Source organism: Dipodomys merriami, unplaced genomic scaffold (assembly GCF_024711535.1).
Source record: "Dipodomys merriami isolate MVZ:Mamm:240054 unplaced genomic scaffold, mDipMer1.0.p SCAF_336, whole genome shotgun sequence".
In the NCBI taxonomy this organism is placed as follows: domain Eukaryota; kingdom Metazoa; phylum Chordata; class Mammalia; order Rodentia; family Heteromyidae; genus Dipodomys; species Dipodomys merriami.
In genome coordinates, this window is record NW_027204893.1 from 530,572 (window position 1) to 553,838 (window position 23,267).

Sequence of the window (23,267 nt, forward strand, 5' to 3'; positions counted from 1 at the left end):
GCTCTGGAGTTTAAACCATTTTGTCCACTGGAGGCCCAGCAACTTCACATACTAGCACAGAGAACAGGTATGAAGGCTATCCCTACTCCCACCTCCACCTTGCCTCCCATCAAAGCCAGAAGCTATGAGCAGATTCTGGCCACTGTTCCTTGATCCCGGCTGAGGTCACCAAGCACTCCCAGGGGTCTGGAGTAGATCCGCCTGGCCAGAGACTGTGGTAGAACCTACCTCGAAGCAGTAGTCCTGGCCCAGGATGCTGCTGTGCACAGGCTTGATGACCACCTCCTCCTCCATGCTGAGGTCCAGCGCCTCCACTGCGCTGCTGGGGCTGAGCAGGGACTCGTGGGAGCGAGACTCCTTCAGTCTTGGCATCAGATGGGACCTGGGGAGGCAGGCAGAGTGTCAGGAGGGCCTTCCAGCGTCTGGACCAAGCTGGTACCAGTTGGCCAACTCCCCGCCTCCCTACCCCACACTCCTTTGTGTTTGTCTTTGGAAAAGTTTGGGGAAGGGTATCAGATCCATTAAAGTTTGTGAGCCAGGGTCTGCCTTGATTCTCCGACAGCCCCAAAGACCCCTGTCCCAAGGAGTCTTCTGGATCTTTCTAACCTTCCCTGGCCTCTGCCTTGGTCCCTATCTAAGACTAGTGTTAGTCACCCTCTCCTAACAATTGTCCAGACTGCTACAGCTAGCAGAGCCCTTAATTATGACTGTTCCACTCCACAGTCCCACACAAGGCAGAAGAGTCCCTCTACTTGACAAACAAGAACAAGGAGACTCAGAGTAGAAGGAGTGTGGCAATTTTTGCACAGTACTCCAAACACCAACACTGTGAGGGTCCACCACCTGGAACTCCTCCTGGGTCAGTGGATCAGACCCAGGCCTGGGCTGAAGCATTAAGCTGCCACTTGTTAACCAAATAAGAGCCCAGACATGCACTGGCTCTTAATAACTCAACCTTGGACCTGGGCCTGCTGCTCACCTGCTGTACAGTGTTAGGCACATTATACCCATCTGCACCTCAGTTCCTCTGTGCATCACACGGACATCTCACACTGCTCACCCCCAACACCCAGGAGACCAGTCAGCCTTTTCTTTGGCCTTGGCATGCCCAGTCTGAAGCTGGTCTCTGAGAACTCTGAGGAAACAGGTTCAACCAGAAGAGGCCTGTGGCGTAGGCCCAGCTTGGAGCCACATGACTCCACTATGGCTCCCCCAACGTTTGCCGGTATAGTCTGAACTCACTGGCACACATACACAGCTGTGTCTCTACTCCTCCAGGATCATTCTAGATGCCTAGATCCCACAGGTGCACTGTGGCCTACCTCATACAGCATACCATCCCTAGGGTGTTCAGACAGGTTTTTTTTCCCCACTCGACATTAATCCCTGCTCCAGTAGCCTGGCCCCCTCCCTGCCTTGGTACTAACACTATGGATTGGGGGTGGGGTGGGAGGGGGAATCTTCCTTTCCCTTGGCTAGGATCCAACCTGAGGCTGGGGCAAGGCAGCCTACCTTCCTGCCAGCTGGAGTAGCATACAGCAATGGAAAAGAAGTGACCTCCTCTAGGCAAAGCAGAGACCTCAGCCCCCTACACCTGGCAGTCAGATTTAAAAACAGTCTGTTGCCAGCCAGAATCAGCTACTTTCTGGCTCAGCCTGGAAAACTACCATTTGGATCCTAGGAGTTAGGGCAGGTACAGGCCCAGAAGTGAAAGGGGTAGGGCTGGCGAACAGGGGCCAACTCCGGCTTCAAGATCCAGGAGAGGATTGGCAGCAGCTTCAGTGCCCTGGCCATGTCTAAAAAGACCCAAAGACACAAATGGGTCCTAGCCCTGAAGTCCCAGGAGCCCAGTAGGTGCAAGCCTAACCCCAAACCCACAGGCCCAAAGCCTGTGGTGGTAGAAAGCTCCCCTTCCGTCTTTACCATGCTGTCCCACAAAGAAGTGGGGGAGGTCCCAGGCAATAGGGAGGGCCAAGGGAAGCTCAGGGCCCTTAAGATATCCTGGACTCACCCAGCCCAACTGGCTACAAGAGCTGGGCAGCCTTAACTCTCCTTCCTCCCCAGGGTTACTGGAGGAAGGGACTGGAGCAGAGAGAAGGTGGGGCGAAGGTGCATCAGTCTAACAGCCTGAGCTCATTGGAAGGAAGATGGGAATTCCAGGCACAGAGCACTAGCTGGTAGCAGGGCTTGTGTATCTGTAGCTCCTTCCTGCTCAACCTGGATTCTCTGCCAGCCACCCCCTCTTCTGGCCCTGACACACACACACACACACACACACACACACACACACACACACACACACACACACACACACACACACACACACACACACACACACACACACACACACACACCCAAGCTCCCATGTTGGCCTTGAGCAGGAAGTGCCCTGATAACACACACACACACACACACACACCCCAAGCTTCCATGTTGGCCTTGGGCAGGAAGTGCCCTGATAACACACACACACACACACACACACACACACACACACACACACCCCAAGCTCCCATGTTGGCCTACACACACACACACACACACACACACACACACACACCCCAAGCTCCCATGTTGGCAGGAAGTGCCCTGATAACACACACACACACACACACACACACCCCAAGCTCCCATGTTGGCCCACACACACACACACACACACACACACACACACACACACACACACACACACACACACACACACACACACACACACACACACACACACACACACACACACACACACACACACACACACACACACACACACCCCAAGCTCCCATGTTGGCCTTGAGCAGGAAGTGCCCTGATAACCCACCCTCGCATCTGCTCTGTCCTTTCTCCCAGGAAACAACTACACCAACAGAGTCTGGGCTCAGGGAGGCAGTCTGCACCCAGCACCAGTGCCCTGTCTTTCATGAAGCCTTCCTGGACCCCTGGGGCAGCCAACAATGCTCATTTACCAGCCTGTGCCAGGGAAGTCTTGTTAGTTGCCCCCCTTCCCAAGCAGGGGACTCCTCCCTGTAAGGCTGGGCCTGACTTAGCTTTGAGTTTTAGAGCCTCAAAGTTTGGGAATCAAATCCCCACTACTCTTACAGCCCAAGTTAGCTGGCTGGCTCCCTGGAGAGGAGGTAGGCTGGGACAGGACAGAACTCCCTGAGCCCAGGCTCTGTAAATGTAGCTGTTTCCTGGGACAAAGGAGAAAGAAGGCATGGGGGTGGTTATCAGGGCATTTCCTGCTCCGGTTGCTCCAAAAGCAACCCCTCAATGTTCATCCCAGAATCTCTGTGAAAAAGTCTTGAGGGTCTTCGCTTCTGTGGTAATACCATGTTCCCCCAAGCTCCAGCCCTCTCCAAGATCTTCCCCCATGTGGTAGGTCTTCTAGGCCCAACGACAGTCCACCCTCCAGAGATCTGAGGCCCTGTCTCTATCTCTTCCTCTGCATGGAAGCTTGTGCCTCCTGGGGAGGGGTAGCATGAGGATTCCCAGGTCACTCTCAGGCTAGTCAATAGAGGAGTGTTCTGCTGGCTTCCCAGTCTAGACTACACAACCACAGCAGCATCTTCCCCAACAGATGTGTCCCTCTATGCCCTGTACCTCACTCCTCTCCTCCTCTGTCCCCTCCCAACTTGTAAGAAAACTGAGTCCTAGAGTCTTCAAGCCCAGTACCCTGCTAGGATCTAGACACAAACTGCCCTCTGGGGGATTTGGCCCATGCTTTTTCTTCAGCCTCCTCCCTTTCTCTCCATCTCTGTAACTAATCAAACCTTTCCCATCTCAAGGTCCAACCTGGGGCCACCATGATGCTGTCCCTGTTCTTTCCCAACAACTTATGCCCATGCCACCTGCACTACCTCATACCACACAGCCTGCCTGTCCCCTCACTTTAATTCCCATCATGTCCAGACTGGCATACTGCAACCCAGAAAGGCGAAGTGAACTTGCTCAGGATCTCATGGGAGCAATTGACCATGTGGGATTTGACTCGGTGGGGGCCAAGGCTGGCTATAACAGCACCAGCCACGGCCTGAATCTTTCCATCACCACGCAGTGGCCCCAGGCAGTGTGGGGGGAAGGGGAGTCAGGCTGCCTGCTGGCTAGGCCAGGAAATGTGGGCACAAGCAAGGGGGAGCTGCTGCTAGGAGTTGGAGCCAGCCAACAGCAGTTTATTGTGAGGGTGGGGCAGCAGGAACAACAGGACATTGTCCCCAGGAGCACAGACTTATCTGATAGCCTTCCAGCCAGCCCACAAGCTGGTTTTCAATGCTGAACCTTTTTTTTTCTCCTAAAAGGTTAGAGACAGCTCAGCAAACTCTCCATTCTTTCAAGGAAAAGGGGAATAAAAACTCCAAACTCCTTAAATTAAAAAGCTCTTCTTAAAGTAAGAGTGCCCAGGAATAGGAGCCAGGGCTCAGATGGGAGAGCACCAGCCAATGAGTGAAAGCATCAGGTACCCAGCTCAAGTCTCAGTGTCGATCAAAAGAGAGGGGAAAAAAAAAAAAGGGCAGAGAGAAAAGTAAGCATGCTTTAAGCTATAGGTGAGAAGAATTGAGGGTAAGATTGCCTCCTCTGGAAATAAGAGGCCCAAGAATCTCAAAGGGAGAAAGGAGCTGCCTGAAGGCAGAGCAGAGACCAGTATAGGCCAATTCCAGCTCAGAGTCCTTCCCCCTCTCTGAAGGGCCAGGCTCATTATGTTTTAGAGGGAGTGGGTGTCCTGTTCCTTGAAGTACACAAGCAGAAGCCGGGAGAGCCTGTTAAGATACTTGCCTTGCTGGGGGTAGCAATGACAACAGGGCAGGCAGAACAGGCAGCAGAGGTGAGACTCGGAGCACATGTACTGTGTACACACATACTCACAAGCACGCACGTGTGCATACACAAACACACACACATACACCTGCATGCAAGAAAGAGCACATTGCAAAAATGCAAGGGTCTAGGACCCAGGGCTAAGAAGTGGTAGAAGCAAACCCAATCTCTTCCTGATAAAACATACAACTCTGATTCTTGTAAGTGGGGTAATGACACAATCTTTACAGAGTTGTTATACAGAGGCCCAGAAGGCAGTGAGCTCTGGAGGACAAGGGTCAGAGCCAGAGACTGCCACTGGTCACTCGTAACTGTGGCCCCTCTTTTCCCTCTCCTCATGGCCATACACTGGTGGCTCAGGAGCTCAGACAGCTGTGAGAAACAATGAGCAATGAACACATGGTTCATCAAGTTCCTAGGAGAGGTTATGTCTGACACTAGAGAAACAGGAAAAGGACTTCCTAACCTATTCTTGTTCCTTCCCCATGCACTTAAATTCCTTATTTCTACCACCTGCAAAATAAGAACCAACCTCAAATACCTTCCTTAAAAAAAAAAAAAAAAAAAAAAAAAAGCACCCTGTAGTGAAATACAAGGGAAAGAGAGTATGACTGGGAGTGGCCCCTCAGCCTGCATGACGCTCCCATGCCATTACCTTGTTCTGAACAGAGACCTGGACAAGTGGTGAGTCCACAGTCAGTGTCCACCCCAAGGTTGGTGAACTTGCTGATTTTGGAGTCAGAAACCAGCAAACTCTCTAAGCCCCATCAGGCCCAGACACGCTCACCAGGCTCCTCCCTGTGCACAGGCAGGCCCACGCAGCAGTGCTGGAATTCTCTGCCCACGGTGGAAGGAGAGCTCATCTGGTTGCAGTCCTGGAACATGTCAGGATTAGGGCAATCCAGCCCAAAATGTAAAAAGGGCCAGGCCCCACTGGGATCATCCAGCACAGCCATCTCCCCAGTGCATACTTGTCACACAGGCCTGGGAACTGGCTAAGACGGCTGATGCTGACTCCTGACCCAGCTGGGGGGGGGGGGGGGGGTAGCGGGAAGGGGGAGCGGAATGCAGTCACTAGAGCCTTAGGAAGACAGAGCCTGTCCTAAAAAGGCAGGGAGGCTGGATGCTTAGCTTGGGAAGCTTCCTGGTATGTCAGGCCTGGAGGCTCGGTCCTGGCAGAATCACTGGGAACCCATGTGATGGTGTGCACATTCGGACCAATGGTGAGGGACAGCCACACCCTGGCAACCAAAACAGAATAGGGAGACTCAGGGCCTGACATAAAATGCAGCCTGAGGCCTGGTACCAGTTGTGTCAGAAATGAATGACACTGTGGCAGCCTAGACCTAACAGCTGTTTACTGAGCACCTACTACATGGCCAGCTGTGTGACAAGTGTTCTTACCTCAAGTACAAAAAGGTGGCATCACACTAGTAAACAAAAGAGCAAAACCTCAAACTAGGCTTAGTGAGTCTGACTCAGGGGCAACTGTCACCCCTAACCCCCTCCCAAGTGAATCCAAAGGGTTCCATAAAGAAGATTTAGGACATGCCTACTTTGCTGAAGAGGAAACTTGAGGCTCAGAGGGAGGGAGTGGCCTGATGGATCAGAGACGACCCGACCTCCAGGCTTAGTGTCCCAGCAAGACCCTGTCTAGCCTTCTCACCTACGGGGAAGTGGGGAGAAGCTGGCCAGGAGGTCCTGGGCTCCTGTTCCTTTGGCCTCCCTTTCCCTTGGCCTCATAAACTCTGAACAAGTTCCCCACTGTCTCTAGGCTGCTGTTTCCTCACCTGCTGAAGCCCTTCAGAGAACCACCAAGCCCGAGTCAATCCCTGTAACAAGCATACTGTGCTGTTGCCACCTGCAACAATGCAAAAGCAATGCCTCACTGCTACCTGGTGGTGACCGGGGCTGCAGGCGTGGGGCAGGCGTGTGAGGGATGCTTGTCATTTAGTGCCTGAACAGGAGAGGCAGCAGTCAGCACCCCGGCCAAACCCCATCCCACCAGTGCAGTATAATCAGGCAGGCCTAATGGAGTTTGCAAACGACATCTGGGACCACATTTACCTTTCCACATCTCATTTCCTTTTTAGGGGGGCAAAGAGAGAAGAAACAAAAAAAAACTTTCCATCTAATCCCCCAAGTCACCCTGCAGCCTGAATAATTTCGGTTTTTAATCAATAGCTGTCAGACTTGTCAAATTACTTTGGGGACCGCAAAGCAGTTTTTAAACATTCATAAACCTCAGTAGAACAGTGAAGTGTCCTGAATTTTAAGAGAAGAGAAACCAAGAACACTCGTAGAATGGGATGAGGTTTGGGCAAATGGAAAGTAAGCTATTGGCCAAAGGCCCCTCCTATTGACAGCTCTCACCCCAATTCCAGGGAATGAGACATCCCTAGGCACTGTCTCAGCGCCCGGGGGAAGGAGCTCACCTACCCGGAAAAGCACTCAGAGTTCTGACCCCAGTCCCACTTGCCACACTGCTCAGCCTTCCCCACGTGGGTTGTCTAGATATTCCGATGCTTCCTCCTTGCAGGCAAGTTCAGTCGGTCAGGGTCCAGAACACACCCAGGAACTTGCCTGGTCTGACAGATCATACCATTGAGCATGGGGCTGGTTTCAGTCTCCCCAACCCCACCTGGGACCATAATCACCTCCAAGAGCACTCTTGGGGCCTTGAAGAAGAACCCATGTGGGGAATGATGATAAAATAAGAAATGAGCTAAAATGCAAATGCCTCCAACCCACAGGAGGCAGTTTCCCCTCTGCCTCCTCTAATCCCTCCCAGCTCTCCACCTCCTGGAGCCTTCCTTGGCCTATGCTGGCCCTCTAGACATAGGCACAGCATCTTCTCCCATCTCATCTCCACAAGAGCCAGACACATGCAGGCTGTTCACATTAGAGTGATGGGTAGCCCAAGGACGAGCCTCTTCCCCCACCCCAGAGAGCCAGGTTTCTGCTCAACCAAGGATGAGCTACTTGCCAACCAGTTTTGACACTATACTCTTTGATCACTGGTTCTACATGGAGAGACTTCCTTTTAAAAATACACAAAAACTAGGCTGTGGGACTTTGGTTAAATTAATTCTCAGTTTTCTCATCTGTAGAATGGAAATGACAGCTCCATAACTGTTGTGGGGGAGTTGCGTGACATGGACTGATTTCTTGATAAACGAACCCCTTGCTGGCTCCCACGCCCTACGCAGGCTGGGCTGGGCATTCTCTTCCCCCCAGCATCACATCTCTGATGATCCTGGCTTCTTCCCCATCTGTAGCAGCTTCAGGATGCCTCTCTCGCTCTCCCCAGCCAGCAGATCCTCCTGCCTGTCCTATCCCCACACCTGGGCTCTCAAAAAGCTTCTTGGCCAATTCACACCAGACATCCTCACCTGCTCCACTCCCCAGCCAAGAGCAGGTGCCAAAGGCCAGGCCATTTGGGGAAGGACCCATTTAAGGAGGGGCACATCTGAAAATAAGCTCTGACACAAAGCATATCCTCAGGTGGGGTGAATATCTCTTCAACCTCAGCCACCACTGGGCATGGAGGCACTTGGTGGCCGCAGGGCCCCCTCCTCCTTAGCAGCCTACCTCAGAGGCATCAAAAACACAAGCAGTTACAATGGAGAGCTCAAACACCATAATTCTTTAGAAAGACTAAGTCAAAGCCCAACAAAATAAGTACCAGGAAGTGAGTACTTGCCAGAAGGGGGTGGGGGCCTAGGGGAGAGGCGTAGATAAATGGAAGGGGGAGGAGGAGAGTGCAGTTAATAATTCATTGTATAGACCACAAAATTTAAAAAATAAGGGAAAGGATGGGGGGAATGAAAAGGCAAAAGGTGACACAGATCAAGATGCACTGTGTACATAAACTGCTAAATGGCCAACAAAGATGAATACATATCCTACAAAATTTAAAAAGTGAGGGAAAGGGTAGGTCGGGAGGGATAAGTGAGATGTTGGAAGGGGTGACATTGATCAAGACGCACCAAGTTCACCAAGTGTTTTGTTGAATGACAACTACTGTATACAACTACTTAAAGATAATGAAAATATTTCCACACACACCCCAAAAAACAAAAAACACAAGGGGAAAGTGTGAGCCAAGGAAGCAGAGATAGCTAAAGATTCACTGTGTTAACACCTGCACCCCTCCTGGGCAGGGCTAACCCAGCCATCAGTCTATGAAGTAACTGAGGATTGTCAGGCAAGAGAATGTCTGTCTCTCATACTGTGACCCTGGAGGCAGCAGTGCAGAGAGAGGGCAGTTATTGGTAGGCCAGAGCCTTCTAGGCCACCAGTAAGGGCAAAAACTCAGAAAAAAAAAACAAAACAAAACAAAACAACAATGGCCAATAAGCAAAAACAAAACAAAAACCCTAAAAACCAAGGGAGGGGAAGGGTGTTCTTACATACTTCTGCCAGCCAACATGCCTAGTGGCTCCATGTTTTTGTGAGCCCCAAACCTCTAGCTCTGATGCAGCTATAACTACTGTTAAGGGACCTGAGGCTTGGAGACAGCCTTCAGTCCTCTCTGGTTTCTCACGGTCCCCTATGGCTGACTCCACACTAAGATAGTATTATCTGCCATTTGTCACAAGGCCCAAGAGATTGTAGGCAATCCTTTAATATTGTAAAGTATAGCTTCTAAGGTATGTCCCGAAGTCTGCTCTGCAGGCCCTGCAGGCTGCCTTTGCTCACCAACCAACCCCCCTCTCCATCTGTGCCTGATGTGCAGAGCACCACCCATCAGGCATAATGGGACCCCAGTAATCCCAGCACTTAGGGACTGGAGGATGGCAGATTTCAGGCCCAGCCTGGGTTTTTATAGTGCTGTCTTATCTCAAAACAAAACAAAAAACCACCACAAGGAAGTGAGGCTCAGAGTCCCCAGGCGCGTTCACCAGGGCAGGGCAAGAGACCCGGACCTAGGCTCCACTCTAAATTCCTCTCTATGAATGCTTCCACTACACTCCAACTACACTCAAATGATAAAATGTGCCAACTTTCAACTCACCAGGAACTCTGGGTTGGAGGTTCTGCTTTGTCACTTCTTGGTGGAAAATGGTGAGAAGAACATCTCTGTGGATAGTCTACTAGCCCCCAGCATGGTAATGAGTGAGGGTAGTTAGACACTTGGCTGAAATAAGCCAAACTTCTCTGACTTTCCACAAGTGAGGTACTTCCCAATGAAGGCTCCCTTACCACAGCCACCTGACTCTGTCAACTGTTCCAATCACCTAAGCTGGAGTCACAACACATGTCAGGCCTACATACAACCTTCTCAGCCTGCCACCTGTGCCAGCCCATCTAGCAGGCCTGGGCTGGATGGATCGGGGAGCAGACATAGAAGGGAGACAGTGGGACGGAGTCCACTGGGACTGTTGAGTAGAGATGACAGCACCCCCAAGGCCCAGTGCAGCCCCACCCAGCAGAGGCTAGAGGGCGCCGAGCAAAAGGCCAAGCTCCTCAGCTTAGAAGACTCCACGCAGTTGCTGGCATTTCTCAGCATTTTTCCTAGGGCCCCCCGCTGGCGGAACAGCGGTGATTCTAGAATGGGAATCAGCGGCAGCATGCTTTTTGGATTCCCATTTCCAGACAAACCCATGTTCTGTGCTGACCGTGGCTATCTGGGCAGACACCATCACTGGCAACTTCAGAGTGTCTCCTCAGATTGGACACCTGTGACAACTACTCAGGTACCCATGGCCCATTCAGCAGCTTGAGGCTGGCAGCCTCGCTCCTTCCCAGCCTTCCTGATTGCCACCTCCACTCAGACAACTTACCATCCCTCAGCGCGGCCATCAGGCTGGGGACAGTGAGGCCAGGCCAGCGGCCTAACAGCTGGCTCTTTCTCACCGGCCCCAGCCAGTCCAACCCCGCTCTGGTCCCAAACACAAGCATTCCAGCCCTGTCCAGCTTGGTCCACTGGGACCAATCATGATTAGTTAAACAAAGGCCATGGTCCAACTCTGTAATGTGCTTTTAAAGGGCCAGTGTCCCACTTGGGCCTGCAGAGAACTTAAAGGTACAGATCACCCTTTTCTTTACAGGAAACAGGAAAACGAAACAACACCTCCAGAGTCATGATTATGATCAGGTTACATGTCTTGGACTCCAAAGGGAGCTTTCAAGTACAAGGAACAAAAGTAAAAATCCAACTTTTACTCAAAGGTCCCAAAGAACCCCAGAACAAAAACAAACAAAAGTCAAGACTAACTCAAGAGTAACGGTGGGAATCCAGTGCCAGTAGCTCACGCTTGCAATCCTAGCCACTCAGACCGGATCACAGCTTGATGTCAGAGGGGCAGGAAAAGTCCAGGAGACTACATCTCCAATTAATCAACAAAACACAGGGTTGGAGGTATGGCTCAAGTGGTAAGCGTGCCAGCTGAACAAGCAGAAGGCCCTAAGTTCAAACCTCAGTGGCCCCCAAAATAGAGAGTAGAACTGGCCATTTCTAAACACACTGCAGACTGGGCGCAGTGTTCAGCAGCTCTAGCACTATCTCTTTTATTCCTCACAACTCCCCAGTCAAGCAGCAACGTCCCCCCAATCTTCCAGAGGGGCAAGTTGAAATCAGTGGAAGGCTTTGCCTAGATTCCACCCTGAAAGTCAGCCAAAAGTGCGCTCTTCCTCCCTGTTCTTCCCAAAAGATCATGCTTACCCCTCTCGAACAGATCTGGCCTACGTCCCACCTGCCCCCATCCTTCAGCATCTTTCTCCAAGGAGAAAAGAGATCATTTGTTACACTTCCCAACTGCTGGGCTTTCGGGCTGAGCCTCCAAACCCTGTGAGTCCATTCTGCCATTTTCTCCATCTTCCAGATGAGAAAACTGGGAAACACGATCTGTGACAGCAGGAAATGAGACATAAATGTCATAAGAAGGTGAAGGCAGGAGGAGAAGAGGAAAAAAAATACAGATTTTCCAGCTTGCAGGAGTAGGGGCACTTAACATCCAGGCCCCCATGGGCAGCAGGTAAAGGAAAATGTCCTTCCAAACCCATGGCTGACACCTAAGGAGCCTGTTCACAGGAATGGAGGGGCAGGCATTGGAGAATGGAGGCTCTCCTAGCAGAGGGTGGACAAGGGAGAGGGAACTGCAGAGATTTGACTGGCTGGGCCTTACTATGAGGACCAAGAAGCAGGACAGGAAGAGGACTCTCTGGCGCTGGAGTGGGTGGACTCAGTGGGTGTTAGTGAGTGTAGAAGAGTTCCAGGTCAGGGGCTGGGAAGGTGGCTCAGTGGTAGAGCGCTTGTCTTGCATGACTGAGGCCCTGGGTTCCATTCCTCAGCACCACATAAGCAAACAGAAAAAACCCGGAAGTGGCGCTGTGGCTCAAGTTGTAGAGCGCTAGCCTTGAGCTGAAGAGCTGAGGGACAGTGCCCAGGCCCAGAGTTCAGGCCCCATGACCGGACCCAAAAAAATAAAAAAAGAAGAGTTCCAGGTCAGATGGCAGTTCAGATCCAACCAGTCAAGGATTGGGCACCTTCACTGTGTTTTCACAGAGCCTGGAAGTCAAATGAGCTTGAGGAGATATAGTCCTGAAGCCAGACTATCTGAGCTTGAATCTGGGCTCTGCTGCATCCCACCAGTGTGGTCAGATGAGCTACCTCTTAGGGCTTCCCTGTTTTCAGCTCTGTACTTGTGTCATGGTATTGCTGGGAAGCTACAGAACAAAGCCTGGATCTCAGGGAGCACTCAGCAAAGGTTAGTTTCCAGGCTAGACTGAGGGAGGTGGCCCAGGATGTTCTGGGAGGGAGGGAGGGAGGGAGGGAGGGAGGGATGCCAAGGAAGGTCACATTTTCTCTGGGCAAGAACCCTCACAGATTTTCTGGCAGGACCACTCTCTGCCACTTCCCAGATGGCTACCCTTTCCCAGGAGACAGGAAGACTAAGGCTGACCTGTGGACAAATCCTTTGAAGCTGCAAAGAGCCTGCCTCTGTGTCCTGCCTTGACTAATGAAGGTCTATGGGGTAAGTGGGAAGAAGGAGATCCAAAGCCCTATGAGCTTGCTAGAAGGCAGTAGAAGGTTTTTTCCTCCCAGGGTAGAGGCCCCTACCCTGGGCATTCTTTGGGTCTGTCTCCTACTCTGAGGGTCTTCCGTGGCACATGTCCCAAGGCAACTAGCTCTGCCCAGAAGTGCTACCTCAGCCGTAAAAATACAAGCCCCCACAGCTGTAGCACAAACAGCAACCCCGAAGCTGGGGCCCCCTTTGCCATAAGCACCCCAAGGCTGGACAAGGTTCAAGGCCTACCCTGGCTCATCCTCTCTGAACCAGATGCATGTGGTGCCTATGTACAGAAGGGGTGTTAAACATCAGGGTGGTCAGGGACAGGGGGGACTGCCAGGTAAGCCCTGGCAGATATGACTGCAATCCCTAAAATGTGGTAGGAGTCTGGGTATCTTAAAGCCCATCTTGATTTATGTGGTTAAGCAGGAAGGAGAGGTCTGGTTTGGGGAATGTGCATGCTTTGATTGTGGTACCTAGCAACTGCAGCAAATTGGACAAGTCCTTTCACTTTCCTGAACCTCAGTTTCCTCATGTATAAAATGAAGTCACATAATGTCCTCTGCAGATAACACATGTAAAAATACTGGTTAACCAGATGCAGAAAAAGCACTTTATAAACAAACCAAGAACCCTGAAGACTCAAAATCTCCAGTCACTCAACAATCAGTGGGAACACACCAGAGATCCATCAGACTTTAGGTCATCCCCAGCTCCTCACAGCAAATTAAATGTACTCTCAACTCTCACAAGAACCATCCAAGCCTGGGGGGAGGTAATGGTCCTGGCCACCACTAAAATATTCTATGAAAGTCTCCAAACATCTCCTGAAGCACACAAAAAAACCTTCCAGTGTAAAAAAAGTCTACCTGTACTCTAAGAAAGATCCTTGGCATAGATAAAGGGCCTAGGACCCGAGAGAGAGAGAGAGAGAGAGAGAGAGAGAGAGAGAGAGAGAGAGAGAGAGAGAGAGAGAGAGAGAGAGAGAGAGAGAGAGAGAGAGAGAGAAAGACTGGGCAAGGAAAGGAGATAGAAGGGACAAGACAGTCAGCAGTCTCAGCATGAGTACAAGAGTGAGATAAACACAAAGCAATTAGTGGGCCCACTACTGGGGGGGAGGGGTAGAAACATGTGTCCTTGAATTAGCATCTATGGGAATTCTGATAAGAGAATTTTAATGTAGGTCCAAGGTTAATATCCACAGGGTAAACCATGGTCACCAAAGATCACTGACCAGGAACACTTGAGACCCTCGCTTGGCCTCCCCCTCCCAGCTTCCCACTGCCCTTCCCTCCCTCCCACTGCTGCCCCCAACTCCTCTTGTTTGTTACGACCCACTCCTGCCTTCGTACTGCACAGGCCAGCTTGCTCCTTTGAGGCTGGCCTCACCGGCTTTCCTTCCTCCAAGTATGGGGGATTCTCAGGGCTCCAGTTCTGAAGGCATCTTTTTCAGCCACACACTTCCCTCTGGTGATCTCATCCTACAGCTTTAAATACCTCCCCCCTCCCTGAGTTCCCACAACTCCTCAATTTATATCACTAGCCTCCCGGCCTCTCAGTTTCAGACTCCTAACTGCCGACCCACAGCTCGTGGATCCTCAGGCCTGAAAAGTCTTACATGGAGCCTGTCTCATAAGCGGGCCAGGAGTCTCAGGACAAGAACACGCCCTCTTTGCCCTCACCTTCAGAGTCCCATCCATTATTAGCACATCCTACTGCTAGTGCTCTAAAACTACCAGGCCCTGGCAGCTCCTGCCCCTGGACACTGTACTCTACCAGGAAGTCAGGGGGACCCTTGAGAAACACAAAGCACACTGTTCGGCTCCTAGGGTAAACCTTCAGTGACGCCCCCTGCTTGGCAGGAGTGGCCTGCTTTCCCTCTGACTTTATCCAGCAAAACCTACTGAGGTCCCCACCTGCCCCTCCTCAGGGAGGTCACACTTGCTTCCAGGGCTAGTTCTACTCTACTCCCTTCTCTGAATAGCCGGGCAGCTATCTCCTGGAACTCCTCCTTCCCCCACAGCCAGCTCCACAACAGGCCCTGCCCCACCCCCATTACTCCTGGGGAAACATGTGGCTTGTTACCTTCATAGCATGGAGCTCATTCAGCCAGCAAACATTAAGTGCAAACGATGTGCCAGGCACTATTTTAGGCAGGGGAACTTCACCCAATGGGAATCACTCTGTTTCCCCCACCACAAGGTAAGATCTGTGTGGCTGTTGTGTATGTCTTTAGAGAGAGTACAGCATGGCATAACCTTAATATTTACAAACTGTATAAGCAACAACAAGGACCACAGCCTTCACTTGGTTCCCAGCCAAGGTACCAACATCAGAAAGACACAAAAAAATCAAGAATCACGGCTCCCCGGCTCCCACGAGGGCCTCGGGTGAGAAGGAAGTGACATGCCCCGATGGCAGCCTCGTCCCTCTAGGAGACAGATACACGACACAGGTCTGAGCAGTAGAGACAGCGCTTTCTGAAAGAGGTGAGGTCTCAGCAAGGCCAACCCTTGTCCCCTCCCCACATCTACAGAGGAGGAGGAAAACAAACGTATTTTAGAGCTCGGATGTTCTTTGCTCAAGCAGGAAAGAAAGATCTGCTCCAAAAACCCTTTACTTTTTATTAGTGTCTGGATCAATAAAAGTTTTAAGAGTAAAGCTTCTCTTCTTCAATACTAACTACAAGAGACAGACTCAGATTATTAAATCTGTCTGGGAGAGGCAGTGGCGGGCAAAGACAGAGGGCGCCAGGGCAGCCGGCGGCTTTACCTCTGTCCTTTCCTGGGCAAGGTGCCCCAGGATAAGAGTGCAGGACTTGGGGTAACCTTAGCTCAGCAAGCGTGCCCACCTTCCCAGCCCAGAAGTAAGTAAAGTTAACAGCGAATCCTAGGAGACCCACTTTATAGGGATCCCCGCTTCCTCTGTGCTGTGTTCTAGGGCTGCTCCCTAGTCCCTCAGAGGACAGGAAGGGGAATGTTTAGCTCTGTGGGTCAGGACACAGGCCAGCAACCCCCCTCCGCCCCCCCCCACAACTTCACTCTTCCTCACAAACCTGGGGGGGAGGGGGTCTGAGGAGGGATCTGGGTGAGCAGATGGCCGATGGAGGCAGGCACTGGCCACCCCTGCCCTCTAGAGCTGGCCAGCTCCTCACTGTCCAGTCCACCCCACTCCAATCAGAGGCCTGGGCCACTACACCCCAGGTTGAAGACTCAGGAGGCAGGGAGGGGAGGAAGTCTCCCCTGCCCCTTGTCTCCATCCCACAGAGCCCTCCACAGACCTGGGCAGTGGCTGGAGCACAGGCCCCTCTGCTGACCTGCGTGCGGGCAGCTGAGGCCCGGCAGCCAGGTCAGGCTTCCGAGGCTGGCCAGGTTTCCACAGAGCAGCCCCTCCAGCCCGGCCGAGGATCTTGCCAAGGCTGTCACCGAGAAGTCCCAGTCCACAAAGGCCCATTCCCAAGGGTGGCACACGTCCAGCTGACTCTCCAGGCCAGATGAGGGGACCGCTCAGCCAGGGCCTTCATGGACGAGGTGTGCCCCGAAGGCCTCCCGGTACCACAAAGCACGCAGAGTCTGTCTCCAAGTTGAAATTCCCCAAAGAACTTGAAAAAAACACAGTGGTGACAACATCCAGAGATTTCCGGGTACTTCAGGGAACAAGTGGAAAATTACAGTCTTCTGTACAGGTAACCAACCACAAATCAGAACCTCCAGGTCTAAAAAGCACAGACCAGCTCTGGAAAGTAAAAAAACTGCTCCTAGCCATGGGCAAGTTTCACTCGCAGGGCCTCTCGGCTTGGCAGAGTGCAGGCACAGCAGGAGCAACTCCAGGAAGCTGCAGGAGCGCAGTCCCACATAAGGCTGGCTCCGCCCAGGGCCAGCTCCTGCCCCCTGAGGTTCTGCCTCTGGGCCTTTGCACTTGCTATTCCCCAACCAGGCCTCTAATTAACGCAAAGCAAAGCTGGCTTCTTCTCATTCTGGTGTTGGATCAAAAGACCTAGCTTAGAAAAGCCGCTCCTGTGCTAACACAGCTAAAGACCTACCCATGCTTATCAGCCTGCTGCATTTTCTTCATAGCACCGACCTGAGGTCATCTGACTTGTCTGTCCCTTGTTCCCCACCAACAGAATCATGCTGGTTCACCCTGTCACACCCAGCGTACCTTGAACCAGTTCCCACACAAAGTGGATACAAACAGATGTATAGAAAGAATAAATGTATTTTCCTAGCTGGTCTGAGCCAGGTCAGCCAGAGTCATGTTAAAAAGGAGCTGACAGGGGACACAGCTCAGCAGCAGAGTGCTAACATGAGCAAAGGCCTGGGTTCAATCCCAGAACCACAAGAAAGTAAAAAGAAACTAAAGGGAGCTGGGGTAACCAAAGACCACGCACCCCAGCACACTCACCAGACATTCCAGACTTCCTTTGGCTTGCCACACCCTGAACCTAAGCAGAACTGTCCTCCAGCTCCGCCCCTGTCCTACTAGGCCCTCCTGACCCATTCAAGTCCCGCCCATCCTGCAGCAATGGGCCCTTCCCTTCCCAGGCTTGGTGGCCAGTGACATTCCAGGGCCAGCTGTCTCCAGCTGCAACCACTTCCCACTCAAGACCTGTCCCAGCTCCAGGGCATTCTGGGTATGGGGTGGGGTGGGAGGGTGGGACACGGTAATAAGGAGAGAAAATGCCTGGTATGACACTGATAAAGGGACTTGGGTCTGACCTTGCAACCCCCCTTTCCTACCCCAAAAGCTGCTCCCATAGCTCTCTGGCTGGGCTCCTGGATCTCCAGGATCAAAGGAGCACATCCAGAAGACCTGCCAGAGCTAAAGCCCCCGCCCCCAGTTCCATTCAAACACTTAAAATGCAACAGGAGCAAGGGGGTAAAGGAGGGTGGTAGATGGAGAAGGGGGGTCTGACCAGAATCTGTTGTATACATGTGTGTAAATGTCAGTGAAATCCCGCTTTGTACTTCCTTAACTCTGTATTCTAATAGCAATTAAAAAAAAAAAAGCAACACAAATCAAAATCCAGATAAGGCCTGGGTTTGCCTATCAGTCACAGGCAGAAGGGTGGAGGGGATGCTAGGCTGGACTTGGGCCTAGACAGAAGCTCCATAGATGGACATTACATTCCAAAGTACATGTGCTTCACCCCAGATAAGTCTACCCAGTGTCTGGGCCTCTTGTCTCATTCCCCAGTTCAAATACTCCTTCCTTCTGGAAGCCTTCCTAGGTTTCCTCTAGGCAGGAAACCATCTTGCAAGTTGATTTTGTTTGAGAAAGAGGAGAGGGGGGAGGGAGAGAGAGGGGAGAGAGAGAGAGAGAGAGAGGGAGAGGGAGAGGGAGAGAGAGAGAGAGAGAGAGAGAGAGAGAGAGAGAGAGAGAGAGAGAGAGAGAGAGAGAGGGAAGGAGATTTTCCTGCCTCGGGTGCTGGGTCACAGGCATGCACTATCACAACTGGCTCCCACCAGTTCTAATACCTTATTATAACAAAATGACAGGACTTCTTGCCCTGCCATTTGCTGTTAACTTTCGTGTGGCTTTATCACTACTAACCAACAACAAACTCATCCTGGTGCCTGCTCTGTACCAGGCTCCATGTGAGGTACTTTACATGCACTGTCTCCTTAAGCCCCCAGCAACAGCAAGGGTAGTCACACTACATCAGGCTGAAAATCAAGTGGAGCAGAGGGTGGGAAAGCCGCCCACCGTCACACAGCTAGTTCCTGGTCCCAGGGCCCTCCACAACCTGGTCCAGCCTGCCTCTCTCATCCAAGAGCCCCTGCTATCGGATCCTGCCTTTGCACCCCCACCACCTGGTGGAACTTGGTGGGGATGTATGTCCTCCCCCCCCTTCCTCCCCCCTCCTTCTGATAGGCCAGCCAGGCTCCCAGCCCTCTGGCTTCCTCTGTCCCATGCCCCGCTACCAGCTTGGCTGTGGCACCCGATCCACCAGGCCTCCAGCCAGTGTCTGGTGATGACCTCAGCTGACAGAAGAGCCTGGAACCTTTTCCCTATAGTGATATTGACACATGTTGGCTTCCAAAATGTCATGTTTCCATCAAAGCATCTAGCGGGAGTCAATTCCCACCACATGATGTTGCTTCTGAAGAAAACACTCCTGACGGGGTCAGCATCTTCATTGGGTATTACTGGGCAGCAATGTACAAGGTGGCAGGGCCTGGTATTATCAAGAGGCAAGGGGGGGGGGTGAGAGTGGCCACCCACCTCTGTGACTGCTGGCCCGAGTGTACTCCACACTGGGGTCCACCTGTGCCCAGTGCCCCCTCCCTGAAGTCTGCCCTCCAGAGACAGCCTTGTTTCTCTGTCTTGAGCTAGACCACTGCCCAGTCTCCAAGTCCTGTCCCCACGCCACCACTGTGTGGCCTATGTGTACATCAGCCCCATGCCAGAGTTCACACACAGGCTTCCTCAAAGGCCCAGGAAGTTCAAACCTCTCCAAACTGTGCTCTTACCTCCAACCCTGGCAATATCATGGGGGTGGCATGGGAGGTCTCGCTCTACTCCCAGAGGCCCTACCACAAGAAGTGAGCTAATACCAGACACTATTACCTAGATGCCCGGAGGTCAGCAGGTGCTAGTGAGTGCCCACATCGGCCCGGCCTCAGTTCTGGACAGTCACATAGCCAAGGCCAAAGCAGTCCCTGCTCCAACCTCACAGGGCACATGGCCAGGGAGGAACTGCGGACAAGGATGTCATATCATGCACAGCCCCTCCCCGACTCGCCAGTGTCTCACCTCCCTTGGACATTCCTGCTTCAGGAGGTGGAGAGGCAGCCTCTGACTTGATCTCTCTTCATGTTTCCCCAATCCATTCCACGCAGGCATGTTACACTAGGCTGCCACAGAAGACGCGCCTGGCCTCCCTGCCTAGTAGGTCAGAGGGAAGGAATGGGTAACTGCCCCTCCCTCCCAGATGAGGACCAGCCAGTACAAGGCTACCCATCAGGAAGGCAGAGCCACCAGGCTCCAAATAGCAGAGCCTGACACTGGTCTTTGCCCTCCCTCAGGAAGCTGACAGTTTAGTGGAGAGGGAAGAGCACCCCAGCATCAGGACTAAATGAAAATATATGCAACTGTGGGCCCGTAAGAAGCTGCTCGAGTGTCTGGTGCCGGGGAGGCCTGGAGGCACAACATGGTTTCACAGAGGAGAGCATCCTTTTTTTCTGAGACCTGCATCCCCCACCAAACTCTGTGCTTGACAGTCAAGGTCCTGGTCACCATCACGGAGTTAGCCCGAGGCTAGCCACTGAGATCCCGTATCTCGTTTACACCAGGCAGCCTAGCATGGCTAGCTATGTGCCCTTTACAGATGTGCAGCCAGATGTGCAGAACAGTGAGACTCTCTACTGCAAGCCACATGGCTAGTAAAGACGCTGTGCCTGACTCCAAACCTCGAACTCCAGCAAGCACTCAATTTCTCTGAGCCTTCGTCCATCTGCAGAGATTGCCAGAAGCACCATGTCTGCAGACTGCTGCCTCAAACCTAAAGCCTGGCCTGGGAAGTGGTGACCAAGGGTGCCCAAACCCCAGAGGCCAGGTCCTACAGCTTGTTGGAAGTGACAGGTTTCACTCCTAGCTCCTCTCTCCCATAATAGGGATGAGAAAAGGCCACAGATAAGGAGTTGTAATTGGTGAGCTTGGTGGCACAGAGCCAGAAACAGACCCGGTGGGTGATGGTGTAGCAGAGAAAACAGCTGAGCACAGCAAATATAGCCGCTGACCCAATTCAGTTCCATTCTGTCTTCAAGAAAATAATTGAGTTTAAATGAATAGGCTTCCCATGTCCCCTCCGGCCTCGGGAGGGGTGGAAGGGAGAAGAGAGGCTGGGATGATTCTTCTGGTTTATTTTTGAGTCATTAGGCCTAGGAAAGGTTTCTTTGCATGGCAAGCCAGAGGAGGTGGGACATGGTTGGGAGGCAGTGGCGCCGGGCACCATGGATGATAAGGATGGAAGTTTAGGCCAGCTTGGCGGAGTGGCCCAGCCCATTCCCTCAGGGCCCCAGGCTCCTTATCTGTAGAATGGGAACACTACAAACTCCACACCTCCTAGGTTCCAGCAGCAGCAGCTAAGAAAAGGTTTCTACACCACCTTCCCCCAGAGGAATCTAGAGTGAACTGGAGGCAGCACAGGAATAGAGTCCCAAAGTTACTGAGAGAATACAGCCCTTTCCATACTTTAGGTATATGTTCAGGGATGGTTAAGTGGTGACCAGTGTAAAAACAAAAACAAAAAACAAAAACAAAAAAACACAAGATAAATTAAAAACAAAAATCTTTCCACCCTGTCAGATAAACGCAACCTGTCCGTGGGCTACATCTGGCCACCAGCCACTGTGGGCAACCCCCGATTTAATGGTACAATATGTAGATTAATTATTATGGTGTGCTAGTGTCCTCCCACTTGTTTATTGCCTTACAATTTTCTTTGGCTGAGAGGCCAGGCCTGGTGTGTTTGGAGAAGAGGCAACCACTCATGCCTCTCAAGGTGGATTCCTGTAAGACTTCAGGGGAGCTGCTGCCCCAGCCACTACTGCAGGAAAGATTGGGGTATGACAAGCCAGAAGGGCGGGAATCTGGGCTCACCTCCTATCCAGATCTTAACTCCTTCATGGGGTCTTAGCTTCTTCTTCAGCAAATGGGGAGGTCTTGTGAGACTTGTCAAATGAGAATATGAGAATATGCACCAAGTGTCCCCAAGAAATAGTGCACGAAGCAGAAGGTGCCAGCGAACCTGTGGACCCTTAGCTGTGTGAGCCCAGAGGAGCCACCTAACCTAACCTCTGAGCCTCCAGCCTCATCCGGGAGACCCTGGGACCCACAGCTGTTGTGAAGGGACATGGATAGTGACTGCTAGGTATCAGGGAGGATGCCTGGCACACAGTGTGGGTCACATAGGATAGGTATTATTACCATTGTTATCTTTGGTGGAAAGCATGCCAGAGAATTCTGAGTGGGTGACTACAATAACGCAGCACAACCAGGCAAACTTGTTAACAGATGAGGCCACCTATAATTAGCAAAGTTATTACATATGCAAATCATGCTGCTTAGATGCTGCAGAAGGATGTGCTTTGAAGTGTTTAAATAACCCCTTTCCCCTGGCTACCCACCCTTTTCAGATCCTGTTTACACTATTAATTTCAACTATTAGCAAACGTTTTCTTTATAAAGCAAGGCAGTACTCCACACCGGTGCATTTGAAATCACATAGGTTTGAAGTGCTGGGGTGTGGTTCTGTGGTAGAGTGCTTCCCTAGCAAGTTCAAGCAAGGCCCTGGGTTCTATGCCCTACACAGCAGAAAATAAGTCCCCTCCCACAAGACCTGGAGTTGTTAATGAAGCTGGTTTGGGGGTTCTTTGGCCAGCCCCAGTTTGGCTAGCGGTTACTGCCACCCAACCCCTCCCTCACAGCAGGTATGCAGGTGACCTCTGCCAACTGTGCTCCTCCTTTACAAGGAAACACAGTCTTAAGGGGCTTAAGAATGTAACAGAGCCAGGGGCCGGTGGCTCACGCCTGTAATCCTAGCTACTCAGGAGGCTGAGATCTGAGGATCGTGGTTCAAAGCCAGCCCAGGCAGGAAAGTCTGTAAGACTCTTATCTCCAATAAACCACTAGAAAACTAGAAGTGGCGCTGTGGCTCAAGCGGTAGAACGCTCGCCTTGAGCTGAAGAGCGCAGAGACAGCAAACCAAGTCCAGAGTTCAAGCCCCACAACCAACCAAAAAAAAAAAAAAGGTAACAGACCCAAAGTCATACAACTATTAAGCTGCAATGGGGCCAGTTTCAAACTTGGGCCACCATGTCCTGTTTCTGGAATCTGCTCTCCTGGCTTATCAAGTTGATGGCCAGACAAGAATTAGAATTGGTTGGAATCAGACTGACTTGTCTTTAGAGCTGAAGAAATTGAGGCTGGGAGAACCCTACAATTTGCCACAGTTCCACAGGCAGATGGAGAAAAACGGCAACCTACAACCCCAGAGCTCGCACCCTGAGACCCTGCCTTCACATTTAGATCTTTAAAACAATTCAGATCTTCCTCTCCCTAGACAGCTGGACAGGTCTTCCCCTGGCCCTGTGTCCCCTGGTGTCTAGCACAGACCCAGGCAAGAAGGAATATTTGCTGATCTCATCTGTTCTCTTACCACTGCAGACAATGCTGAACAGTGCAAGTATGAAGGCATGAATACCAGGACAGGTGGTGTGGCTTAGGGAGAGGGGACAAGGGTGACAGAAAGTGAGGGAGCCTGGTTTGGGGAGAGCCTGTCAAAGCACTTCTCTGCTAGAGAGCTGCCCAAGAGGAGGTAGGTCACTGATTCTCAGCCTCAAGTCCAAAACTGAGGCTCCAAAGGATAAGAAACTCATCCAGACTAGAAGAATAAAGACTAGAACCCAGACATCTGTGCTCCCCACCCTACTTGGCAGC

At 51.8% G+C, this 23,267-nt stretch overlaps 1 protein-coding gene across 12 annotated transcripts in view; it reads right to left on the reverse strand.

Moving 5' to 3' along the window:
• The window catches only part of LOC138803175 (disabled homolog 2-interacting protein), a 180,096-nt gene that overhangs the window by 24,128 nt on the left and 132,701 nt on the right, over window positions 1-23,267 (reverse strand). For 7 of the 12 annotated variants that reach the window (XM_069987007.1, XM_069987016.1, XM_069987005.1 and 4 more), the window contains exon 4: window positions 229-382. In XM_069987007.1, the coding sequence (XP_069843108.1) occupies window positions 229-382 (154 nt within the window). Of the gene's footprint in view, window positions 1-228; window positions 383-5,596; window positions 5,616-10,595; window positions 10,676-16,104; window positions 16,606-17,228; window positions 17,249-23,267 lie in introns of those variants that run through there. The other 5 variants (XM_069987014.1, XM_069987011.1, XM_069987010.1 and 2 more) reach the window with 5 other exon arrangements.